This window comes from Microcaecilia unicolor, chromosome 7 (genome assembly GCF_901765095.1).
Source record: "Microcaecilia unicolor chromosome 7, aMicUni1.1, whole genome shotgun sequence".
In the NCBI taxonomy this organism is placed as follows: Eukaryota; Metazoa; Chordata; class Amphibia; order Gymnophiona; family Siphonopidae; genus Microcaecilia; species Microcaecilia unicolor.
The window spans coordinates 31631798-31644440 of NC_044037.1; the positions used below are offsets into that span (position 1 = coordinate 31631798).

Below are 12643 nucleotides of genomic sequence, written 5' to 3' on the forward strand. Positions count from 1 at the left end.
AACTAGCTGAAACAGAGCAGGAGCAGAACCTGGCTCAAACACACAACAGGAACAGAACTTGGCAGAAACAGAGCTCAAGAGCCAGGAAGCAAACATAGCAGGCAAAGGATTAAGCAGACTAAGGGAAGACAAACAAAGAAGCAATGGTGCTTACCAGCACCCACAACTGGAAAGGGAAAGGCCAGGCAGACTGAGAGGCAGCAGACACCAAGAGTAGGGTGTGGCTCTAGAACCAGGCTTTCAAGATCAAGGCACAAAAGCAAACACACAGAAACAAGCAAGCATTGAAACACAAGACTCAAAGAAACATAGAACAGACCTTCAGGAGCAAGATACTCAGGAACAAAGCCAAGCAGGGAAATGCTGTAAACAGCTAACACAAGATTAAGAGACCTCTTGCAAAGGCCACGTAGGAAAGCTCCCTAGGTCCTTATAAAGGAGTAGGCTGATGACGTCACAAATAGGAAATGAAGCAGAAGCAGGGAGACCAAAGCGAGGCTTGGCTAACAGGAAGAACAACAACAGAAAAAATGAAGCAGAAGCAGGGAGACCAAAGCGAGGCTTGGTTTACAGGAAGAACAGCAGAAAAAATGAAGCAGAAGCAGGGAGACCAAAGCGAGGCTTGGCTAACAGGAAGAACAACAACAGAAAAAATGAAGCAGAAGCAGGGAGACCAATGCGAGGCTTGGCTAACAGGAAGAACAACAGAAAAAATGAAGCAGAAGCAGGGAGACCAAAGCGAGGCTTGGCTAACAGGAAGAACAACAACAGAAAAAATGAAGCAGAAGCAGGGAGACCAAAGCGAGGCTTGGTTTACAGGAAGAACAGCAATAGGGAAAAAGGCAGACTGGAGAGGTCACAGAGCTAGATACAGAGGAAACAGTAGGTCTGAACATAAGGGCACGGCCACAACCATGACAATGCACTTCTAAATCACTTAGAGAAATTTGAACTTTATGCAGAAATGGATAGGGAACCAATGAAATGACTTGAGGAGTGAGCGAATATGAATGTAGCAACCAGGGGCGTAGCCAGACTTCGGCGGGAGGGGGAGGTTTAGAGCCCAGGTGAGGGGGCACATTTTAGCTCCCCCCCCCCCGCCGCCACCACCACCAACTTTGCCCCCCCTCCCGCCGCCAACCCTCCCCCGCCTACCTTTAAGCCATCCACAAAAAAAAAAAAGAATATTTAGTTCCAGTTACCGGAAATGCAAACGGCCCGACATTGAATATCCAGGCTAACTAGAGGCCTACTATATGAGCCTGGTGTATGGGGTTGAGTGATTCTAGATTGAATTCAGCAAGACCATACCTGACTCCTCAGTAATCTTTTATTTTTTCTTTTCTCTTCTCTCCCTTGTTTAAATTATGTTAATTATTGTAAATTGCTTCAATGTTTCCTTAATGAAAGGTGGTATAGAAAGTCCTCTATAAACATAAGGTTATAGCTTAATGTTCAATAATTAATAATGAAAACTGATTGTGTTTAAAGGAGCAGTTCTATACATTATACTGCAAGTCTCCACCCAGCAGTGTAAAAAATACATCCTTTCAACCATCACAGTTTCCTAGAATTCTAACTCAGTTTTATGTATATTTTTCCTATTTGTTATGAGTAGTAGTATGTTTACCAAGTTTTTGTATTTGTTTAGTCTTATCAGCTTAAGAGATTAGCTTACTGTTGTTGTTGGGGTGTTCGTTTTTTTTTCATAATATTTGCAGAGGAATTTGAACTAAGCGAACCATCTGTGGAGAAAAGAATACTAGAGCCTTACAGTCATTCATGGGAAAGCGAGCTTTGGTCAGAGGTGAAGGACAACTTAACAGAACACTTGCAGTACAGTCATATTTTCCCTGAAAGTATCCCAAGAAAATTTGATTATATGCATAAAGAGATCCTTATGCAGCAATATAATCTTTATCCAGGAAAATACTCATCAAAAGTATACACTTCAAATAAAGAAATGCATGAATTCCAGGCTGCCACCGATCTTGGACACTGTAAACTGACGATACTGGGTAAGTAACAAGTTTTATTATGAAATTACTTAGGGGTCCTTTTACAAAGGCGCACTAGTATTTTTAGTGCGTGCTAAAAATAAGCACTAGCTAAACGTTGATCGCCCATATATTTTCTATAGGCGTCATGTATGCTAATGATTAGCACGCCCTAAAACAGCTAGTGTGCCTTTTTTAAAGATCCCCTTAAATGGTAAATCTCATTTTTGTGACTAAAAACTGCAATCCTAGTTTTTTTAGTAATTAGTTTTTATTTTCAGTATAAGCAAATATAAATTTTAGTTCATCACACTAGTGTTAGTGTAAGCAAGAATATACATTAAATCCTTGCAGAGGCTTTGTTTCTAGAAATCAGCGGGTAAATAGAATGACAAATAAGAATCATGGCTGTTTTGTGAAATAAAAGGTCCAATTATTGCTTCATTTACACTGTGAATGTGGATTCCCTTGTGTATAGACACAGAAGAGTACTAATTTCAATTATAAAGTAGTGTAATTGCCATGTTAGGCCACGTGAAAGTAGAGAATGACATGGGGACGGAGAACCTCGGTAACGGCGGAGTCAGAGCCCGCAGGGACGGGATGGAGACAGGGCGGGGTTGGGGACGGAGCCCATGGGAATGGGAGCGGACTTTGTCCCCGTGTCATTCTCTACTTTGAAGCCCATTAATGAACTGGACCGTTCTTTGTTTAAGTGATGCAGAAAATGATTTTTTTTTTTTTTTTTTAAACAAGCAAACATGCTGCCCACAACTGGCAACATTTGTATGGGGGATCCTGTACTTTTCTGCTACCAGCACATCTAAGAAGACATCTTCTATTGCAGGAAAGACTGTGAAAGACAGGAGAGCTAGACTGAATCCTGAGACTGTTGATGACTTATTCACCCACAGATTAAAAAATCATAACAGTGCTTTATAGGCAGTGGTGTGCTGGAAAATTTTTAACAGGCTCTCTCTGTGGGCATAGCTAGCCATACAATGTGGGGAGGGGGCCGAAGTAGATTAGATTAGGGGCAATGCACTTCTCTCCCATCCGCCTCCCATGCAGGCATGCTAGGCATACCTTTGCTGGCAGGGATGCCAACTACCTTTCTATTTTGATCTAGACACAGAAAAAAAATGATTTTAAATGCTCCCAGGTTTCAACCTAATTCATGTTTAATGTGGGATATAAATGTCATAAATAAGTAAATAGGATACCGCATACAGTTCAAGCTTCTCCTTCTTACCTACAAATGCACTCAGTCTGCAGCCCCTCATTACCTCTCTACCCTCATTTCCCTTTACGTTCCCGCCCGTAACCTCCACTCACAGGACAAATCCCTCCTCTCAGTACCCTTCTCCACCACCGCCAACTCCAGGCTCCGCTCGTTCTGCCTCGCCTCACCCTATGCTTGGAATAAACTTCCTGAGTCCTTACGCCAAGCCACCTCCCTACCCATCTTCAAATCCTTGCTCAAAGCCCACCTCTTCAATGTTGCTTTCGGCACCTAACCTCTATACCTTTCAGGAAATCTAGACTGCCCCTATTTGACTGACTGTACATTTGTCCTTTAGATTGTAAGCTCCTTTGAGCAGGGACTGTCCTGCTATGTTAAATTGTACAGCGCTGCGTAACCCTAGTAGCGCTTTAGAAATGTCAAGTAGTAATAGTAGTAAATAGGATAAATAGAAACTCTGGATGTTGAGCACCTGATTCTCATAACATGATGCTTGTTTGGGTGTGGATTCAGTATGCAGGATGATATAGCAGCTTCAAGGGATAGTTTTGAGGTTTGGGGCAGTTTCAGGGGGTACTTTTTTGGGCTGTGGGGGGAGTTGCGAGGGGATAGTTTGGAAGGGCTCAGGGGAAGAATAGGGGATTCTACTTTTTAAACTGTCTTTTCCTGTTCTTTAACAGGCTACATTAGTGCTGGGCAGACTTGTACAGTCTGTGCCCTGAAAAAGACAGATGCAAATCAAGGGGCTGGTGGTTGGGAGGCGGGGCTAGTGCTGGGCAGACTTATATGGTTTCTGCCCTGAAAAAGACACAAATCAAGGTATTCACAAAAAGTAGCACATATGAGTTATCTTGTTGGGCAGACTGGATGGACCGTGCAGGTCTTTTTCTGCCGTCATCTCCTATGTTACTATGTTTTAGTGGCTGTTTACCAGGAGAAACAAATCTCTGCATGAATACAACACGTGCTACAGTGTCCCTATAACCAGCCTCTCCTCCAAATGACACACTAATTACGATTTATAACAAATTGCTGCTCTACCTATAGAAAGCTGGCATGTTTGAACATATAAGTGAGATTAAATAAAAATGCTACCAACATTAAAGAACGACAGCATGGATGCAGCAGCTCAAAGGACTGTTTGCTTTGTTTGGGATGATGGCTGCGCAGGGTAGGGGAAAGAGACAAACCTCCAAGGAATCTTGACTTAATGCGTCGTCTGTTCTCAATCTAACCTCTTTCAGCTGCAGCCCTGCATGCGCTGTTGCCTGCTTCCTTTCTCCGCCCGGGCCGGTACTTCGCGGACTGAAGCAAGAACCTGAGCTGCCATCCTCATGCTTGCGGTGGGCAAAACAAAAAAAACAGCATGAAACCGTGCGTGGGGCCATAGCCCCGCGTGCGCCACTTCCGGCTTCCTTCCTCCTCCCTCCCCTCAGTATGTAACTTATTGATTTGGAGAGGGAGGACAAATGGAGCCGGCAGCAGCGCGCACAGGGCTACGGCCCCGCACATGGTTTCATGCTGGGTTTGTTTGTTTTTTGCTGTGAGGGTCGGACTCGGAGTGAGATGTCCAGCCACAGGGCAGCTGGAGCTGACGCTTCCAGGAAGGGACCTGAGCCACCCCAGCCCAAATTTTGGGAGCCAATTGTTAAAGTTTAACAACCGGCTCCCAAAATTCTTTAAAAAATAACAAACGGCTCTGGCGAGCCGGCTGCAGCGCACCACTGTTCATAGGGCATATTACTCCCCCCGCTAGGGCATACAGAATGGGTTGTATTTTGTACTCCTGGACATTTCTTAACAGGGTGGATTAGGATTCCTTAGGGTAGTAGAAGTCAGCTGTTGTTTGGGTTGGAAGGGTAGAAGGTGGGGGTGGTGTGGTCATTATAGTTGTTCATTGTTGTTATTGTTCTCTATTTGTGATTTATAAACAACAGGTGCACAGCATATTGTTCCTTTTTATACTTTAATAAAAAGATGTAAATATAAAATCATAAGTGTTCGAGGCTTTTACAGATGAGCACAGAGCCCATGGGGACAGAGACAGGGCCCACAGGGACAGGACGAGAATGGAGACAAAACCTGCTGGGTTGGGGTGGGGACGGATACAGACTTTGTCCCCGTGTCATTCTCTATGTGAAAGCACAGAAATAAAAGCTTATCAAACAAAATAAAAAGTGGGGGCTGAAGTGATGTCACTGAGCTGAATGACAGCTTGAGTTCTGTGGCCACAGGCAAAAATATGCGACTTCATCCAGTGCCATTGAATTTTGTTTGTGAGCCCCCAAACCTCAGAAGCAAAGAGGAGCATGACAATGTCCAGTAAAATTGATGAGTGCAGACATCAGGGAACCCCAGCATCCCATATCTTGAGTGAATGTGGAAGCTGCAGGGTGGGCATTTCCACTGATTAGCACAGTCACCGCTGACCTGGATAGCAAGACTGTGCTGGATGAAGCTAACAGCCAAGAGGATGCCCGGATATTTATGAAGGAGTTTAAGAAATGTGACTCCAAACTGACTGGTGAGTTTAGAGCAATGCGAGAGGAAATTACAGCTAAGATTAGGAACTTACTAGGAAGGCTGGGAGTATGCGTTGAGAACGTCAAGCCTAGAATAAAAGGACAGGCAGAATTACTCACCAAATTGCAAGTTAAGATCGGCAGGAAAAGTGTTATCAAGAACTGTTGTACAAATTGGATGACAGAGAAAACAGAGCCAGACCCACGCTTTAGGGGAGTTGTAAGGGTAAAATGCCCTGAGGATATAAAGGAACTGTTCAAGCAATATGCTAGTAACTATTGGGTGGAGTACAGGCTGCGGAGGAGGTAGTAGCAATACAGAGTGTACACAGGACCTTTGGGGCTTCTTTACCTAAAAAACTAGGGATATTGTAATCCAGTTCCTAAACTCTGCAACAGGGGTACACCCCGGAAGTAGTGGATGACATGAAGAAGAACCTAGCGAAGCTTGAGGAATGGTCCAATATTTGGTAACTAAGATTTAATGCTAAAAAATGCAGGGTCACAAGAATCCAAGGGAATGGTACAATATAGGGGGTGAAGTGCTTCTGTGTACAAAGGAAGAGCAGGACTTGAAGGTGATTGTGTCCGATGACCTTAAAGTTTCCAAACAGGTAGAAAAAGCGACAGTCATAGCCAGAAGGATGCTTGGGTGTATAAGGAGAGGGATGACCAGCAGGAACAAAGAGGTGATAGTGCCCTTGTATAAGTCTCTGGTGAGGCCCCATTTAGAGTATTGTGTGCAACTCTGGAGACCGCACCTACAGACGGATATAAACAAGATGGAGTCGGTCCAGAGGGCAGCTACAAAATTGTTAAGCGGTCTTGGACATAAAACATGTAGGGACAGGTTTATGAACCTCAACATGTATACACTGGAAGAGAGGGGGGAGAGAGGAGATATGATAGAGACGTTTAAAGAGGCATTAATGTACAAGAAGTGAGCCTTTTTCAAATGAAGAAAAACTCTGGAATGAGGGGTCATATGATGAAGTTAAGAAGAAACAGGCTTAGAAGGAATTTAAGTGTTCACAGAAAGGGTGGTGGAAGTGTGGAATGGCCTCCCAGTGGAGGTCGTGGAGACGAGGACTGTGTCAGAATTTGAGAAAGCATGGGACAAGCACATGGGATCCCTTAGGAAAAGGAAGAGTTAGTGGTTATGGAGGATGGGCCATTTTGCCTTTATCTGCCATCATGTTTCTATGTAACACACTTTGTTCTCTATAGAGGACATCGTAGCGTGCACCAGTGGGTTTAAGATGAACGTAAATAGGACCGAAACCCTCAACGTAAACATACCAGAGCAGCTTCAGCAGCATCTTGAGGAGATATTTGTTTAAATGGGCAAGAAGATGTATAAAGTATCTAGGGGTCAGACTGACAAACTTCCACACTTCACTGTATGGTGCTAATTACCCAGTTCTGTTCCAGCAAATATGGAGGGACTTGGAGCACTGGTGTGATCTTACTGTATCCTGGCTGGGTAAGACAGCTGTGCTTAAAATGAATGTTGTCTAGATCGTGCCAGGTGCCATACCTAAGAAAACTCTCACTGAGGTGTGAGGTCAGCTAGTGGCCTTTGTGTGACAAAATAAGTGACCTATATGTCCGAAAAAGTGCTGTATGCAGAGAAGAAGAGGCGGTATAGTGTGGTACTATTTGGCTTTAGCTGCTGTGGAGTAGGGTAGCCCCCCTCCACCTCCCCAAAACCTCTTGGGTTCAAATAGGAATTAATTGAGAAGCCCAATTTGGCAGGGCTCTTTTGGACTTCAAACTGGGATAGAATATGTAGGAGAAGTGAGTGCATTTGTGGATCACATACTGCAGTGTTGGGATGATTATTTCTGCAGACTTAGTGAATAAATGTTGTCATTCACTCCCTTTCTTAACAATGTGCAATTCTACTACTACTACTTAACATTTCTAGAGTGCTACTAGGGTTACGCAGCGCTGTACAAATTAACAACTAAGGACGGTCCCTGCTCAGCTCAACTAAGGTTGGTCCTCACAGGAGTAACCTTGTCAGTTACCAGCAATAGGAATGGAATGGTTTGACCCAGGTGGACCAACTATTTGAGGACGAGAAGCTTAGGTTTTAATCTCCACTCAGTGAGCTAGCTCCAAGAATGCAAATCATTGGAACTATAGCAGCTGATACTCCTACTGTACTGGTTCGAAAATTTCAAGTTTCTAGAGATATGACCGAAGTAGATCTTTGTGAAGAGAGGAGTTCCACCAAAGGGTTGATAATTGCCGTATACTGACTATTGAGGGACCGCTCCACTTTTCCCACAAACCATAGTGATAGATGGGAGCAGATAGAAAAGCGCGCTATCAAGTCATCTGTAGTAGTAAATGTACAGGAAAATAAAGTAACTTATAGGTGGTACATGACCCCAAGTGTACTTTCCCAGTGTTTAATGTCATGAATCTGTGTTGGCGAGAGTGTGATAGGGTTGGGAGCATGACACATATGTGGTGGCTATGTCCATGCACAAAGGCCTAGTGGAAAGCAATTCAGTACAAAATAAGGTACATAGCTGGGATAGAGATATCATGGGACCGTGGTGTTTTTCTGCTAAATTTTGGGTGGGTGCAAAAAGTAATGGTTAGGAAGAGTTTAAACACAGCCATGTCATCCCCACTGCCCAGATGGCTGGCTAGGATTGGGACAGTTATAATATGGAGATCACAGCACGAGCAGAAGCATGCATCATTTGAAGAAATCTGGTCTCCATTCATAAATAGACTAAAGTTGTTTAGCGTCCTTGAATTTGGCTGGTCTTGAGATAGGGTACAGAGCTAGGATCTGATTTTGGTTCAAGTCTATGTGGCCGTGAATGGAGCCTCAGCCAATTAAGCAGCCAGTTCCCCTTAGCACAGATTCTGCGCAAAAATGTTGAATTCTGCATGACTGCGGAATTCTGTGCAAATTCTGCGCTCCACAGTCGCAGAATTCCGGCAGGAGTACTAGATGAGCTATAATATTGGCATATTTTTATGTTGAGTTACTGGTGCTAAGTTGAGCTAGGCAGAATTTGGTGGGGAGGGGTTTGCTGTGACTTAGCAAAGGATATTCTGCTGCCTTGGTCAACGTCCTCTTCCCTAGCGTTTCTCCATCAAACTGTCCAGTTCTCGCTCAGCATTAGTTTCTGGCAGTTTTCAAGCTGTAGCGCTCTCTCCATGTGACTTTGGTTCCCTTCTGTTACCCCTCTGTTTCTTAGTAGGCCCTGAAGGGCATGGTTGGCATGTGAAAATATCGGTCCCTCCTCTTCCTAAACACACTTTTATTTTTGCACTCTTTTTTGTTTTTGTTTAACTTTGTTACAGTTATTCATCGTTTGGGGAGTGGTTTCTGGCTGCTGCTCGGTGGCTACACCGATTTTGTCACAAACTACTTTTTTTTAATACAATAGACTGGACACTGATAAAAGAAACAGACTGAAATATGTAACTTGTTTAATAGTAGACGGATTCCAGTCCATGCGTAGTGAACAAGCTGAAGTAAAACTTTCTCTGCGGTAGGGCTGATTAGATCCCTGTGTAGAAGAATAGCTTATCTCAGAGAACAGAAGCTATTTGATAAAAAAAATGTCAATAGCTTTCCCTGCCATAAAATATCTATGTACCAAGGAGTCAAGTAGCAGGAAAAAAAAAAGTCTATATCCACAGGTAATTCACAGTGTTGTTAGTACATTCATTTGTGCTATGAATTTGCAGAAAGATCTTCTCCAATTTATTCGCTAGAGGAGACCATATCAATGAGGATACAAACTTAGTTGACTTCCTGAATCTATCGACTGATGTCTTGATCCTGCAATATATGGAGTAGTTTTCTTTCCTCACTCATTTACATATAGAGTGTCCTGGTTAAACCTCCAAGAATCCCAGGAAAATCTAACATGTGGTGCTTTACATAATTAATCTAAAAGGCAAGAATCTAGGAATTAGAAAGTATTTTGATAAGCTCACAGCAAAATAGATGCTGATCGTCAGCTTGTTCCTATACCCAGAGCCCCTAGAGCTCTCTCCAGTTATGCCAGGTATAGCAGCATTGACTTAAATCAATGGTTCTCAACCCAGTCCTCAGGACATACCTAGCCAGTCAAGTTTTCAGGATACCCAGAAAGAATATACATGAGATAAATTTACATACAGTGGAGGTTGTGCATGCAAATTTATGTATTTTCGTTTTGAATATCCTGAAAACCTGACTGGTTAGGTGTGCCTGAGATTGGTTTGAGAACCTGTTACGGGCGCAAGATTGCAGATTTAAATGCAATAGCAAGTAAGTTATGACTGAAGATGATTCAGTGCTGTTTAAAAATGAAAATTGTTTCTAAAGTTATAATCTCTTTTTCACAGGAATAAATCACAAAGTTGCCATACACGTTGCTTTTCTGCCTGTGTTCTGTTCTGAAGATTCTCAGATATTTGGCACCAAGAGCATTCACAATGAATCTCTGTTACCATCCAGCTCAACCTGTCGACTTAACAAAAATAGTAATAGAGGACTGTCCCATGAATTTCCACTCTGGGGTAAGAACTGATGATCTTCATCTTTAGAGATATCCTATATAATAATTCTCACCTCCAACGTTCTGAGGCTGCCTGTAACCGTGGATTCCGCCGGATGTGGTCTGCTTCATGGAGTAGATCAAACTGACGTCAGCAGCAAACAGCGACACAGCCAGGGGGAGGAGTAGGGAAACACACGGAGCGTGTTTCCATACTCCTCCCCCTGCCTAGGAATCGCTCCACACTGGCTGCCAACCTCAGAGTTCCGAACCACCCTCGCACCCTAACCGCCCTGGAAAACCCGCCGCCGCCCTCCCTGTCCTCTCCAAGTCCGGCCCTCGCCACCCGCAACCCCCCCCCGGCCGGTACACAAAGAAAGAAGAAACCCAAAACAAAAAACAAACTGCAAAACACGGCTCCGTAGACAACCATCTGCCATTGGCTGTCGTCTGTGCAGCCGCTTCTCCTCTCCCCTGCACATCACTGCCCCTGGAGGAAGACCCCAGAGGAGCACTGCAACGTCAGAGGGGAGAGGAGGACCGGCTGCAGAGACGACAGCCAATGGCAGATGGCTGTCTACGGAGCCGCGTTTTTCAGGTTGGGTTTTTTCCCCCGTTTTTGTCCTTTTTTTTCCGCCACTGCTGCTCAACAGGAGAAGCAGCAGCGGACACACAATGTTACTATTGGGGGTGGCGGGGGGGTTCATGTGCCCGGGGAGGGGGGGAGGGGGGTAGGGGCTTGCGTGATGCGCAGGGGGGGAGGGGTGAGGAAGCATTGCTAGCGCCCGTTTCCTTCACAACAGAAACGAACGGGCCTTTTTTACTAGTAAGTACATAAGTGTTGCCATACTGGGACAGACCACAGGTCCTTCAAGCCCAGTATCCTGTTTCTAACTGGCCAATCCAGGTCACAAGTACCTGGTAAAATCCCAGAACAGTAAAACAGAGTTGACAAGGAAAGGGGTTGAGACATTGCTACCTGAGTTTGCCCAATAGAAATAACCAGGAATCAGCAGGGTACAGATGTTTCGTTCGTAAAGCTCTTAATGATGAAGCTCCTTTATGTGTTGCATCTCCTGTGAAATTTTATCAACCAGTGAGAACTTGGTGTTCAGCCAATAAGGGCTGTCTTGGTGTGCTATCTTTTTGAGTACAGTTTTTCTCTCTTTATGGCTGCTGATCCAGTACTATGGAACAGTCTGTTTCTTAATTTGCATTCCTACATTACTTTTAGGAAACATTTGAAAGCTCGTTGTTTTAAACAGACATTTACTGATTAACTAGACCTGTGTTTGAATATGCATGTGTTCTCAAGATTCAAGTGTATTCATATTTTGATATTCCACCAATCAGGGAAACCTGCTAAGGAAATGCCACTTTGCCCTGTTATATCCCATAGGAATCCAAGTATGTTCAGTGGAATGCCTCAGTACTTGAACTCACCGCAACAGGGTGATCAGTGGTTGGTGGCACAGTCTTCAACAGCACAAGCTGCAGAGGACTCTGGATAAGTATGCACTCTGGTAGAGCACCCCGTAGTGAGCATTGAAATTTTAGGGGTGGGGAAAGCCTGCTCTGTATACCTTCACTGGCTAAGCTGTCCCTTGGCAGTTTTAAAGACGTAAGTCTGGATTTATGATTGATCTAGCAGGTCTAGCTCTCCTTTTGCAGAGACTTTGTGAGCTGGAGCCTAGCGGTAGATGAGGAGGTGAAGGAGCACAGGATGGAGTAACAACTCTCTGACACTAGACTACCTAAAGGGTGTAACCTGGCTCCGTGGCTTCAAAACAAAACAAAGCATATCAGTGAAGAAGAGAAGATTTGAAGTTTCACTTCTCTCCCTGTCCCCCTCCCCTCCCCCTTTTTTCTCTTCTGTTCCTCAGAGACTCACCCATATCCCCCATCCTTTCACCCACCCAGTGACAGGCTCTATGGTTCAGCTATGATAACAGAAGGAACTATTCAGTGGGGATTTATTTTGTTTGTATCTGAACCATTGAAGATTGGGTGTGTGTTTATTGTATAGAATTGTTCATAATTTGATTTGTTGGACTAGCTAGAATGTTATTCTATAAGTTACAGTTGGTCGAGGGGTTGATTTTGTGATCAGCTGGCATGGAACAAGTAACATTTGGAAATTAATTGGGGCTTAAGAATATTATCATATGAGCATAAAGTCCTGGTGGTAAGTTGTGGCCTTTGTTTATGGTCATTTTGGTTTTGGGGGTCACTACTTGGAAGTTCTTCAAGCTTTATATAGCAGTCCCCAGGCAGCAATGTTAGTGAATGGGTTGAGGTCCTCAAACCTTCCAGTTCAGCAAAGTATGAGACAGGTTTGACTTCTTTTGCCTTTATTTGTGCTTT

At 44.0% G+C, this 12643-nt stretch overlaps 1 protein-coding gene across 2 annotated transcripts in view; it reads left to right on the forward strand.

Moving 5' to 3' along the window:
- The window catches only part of RADX (RPA1 related single stranded DNA binding protein, X-linked), a 123045-nt gene that overhangs the window by 103762 nt on the left and 6640 nt on the right, over positions 1-12643 (forward strand). Inside the window, exons 14-15 of one of the 2 annotated variants that reach the window (XM_030209267.1) lie at positions 1722-2018; positions 10128-10301. In XM_030209267.1, the coding sequence (XP_030065127.1) occupies positions 1722-2018; positions 10128-10301 (471 nt within the window). Of the gene's footprint in view, positions 1-1721; positions 2019-4484; positions 4578-10127; positions 10302-12643 lie in introns of those variants that run through there. The other variant, XM_030209268.1, reaches the window with a different exon arrangement.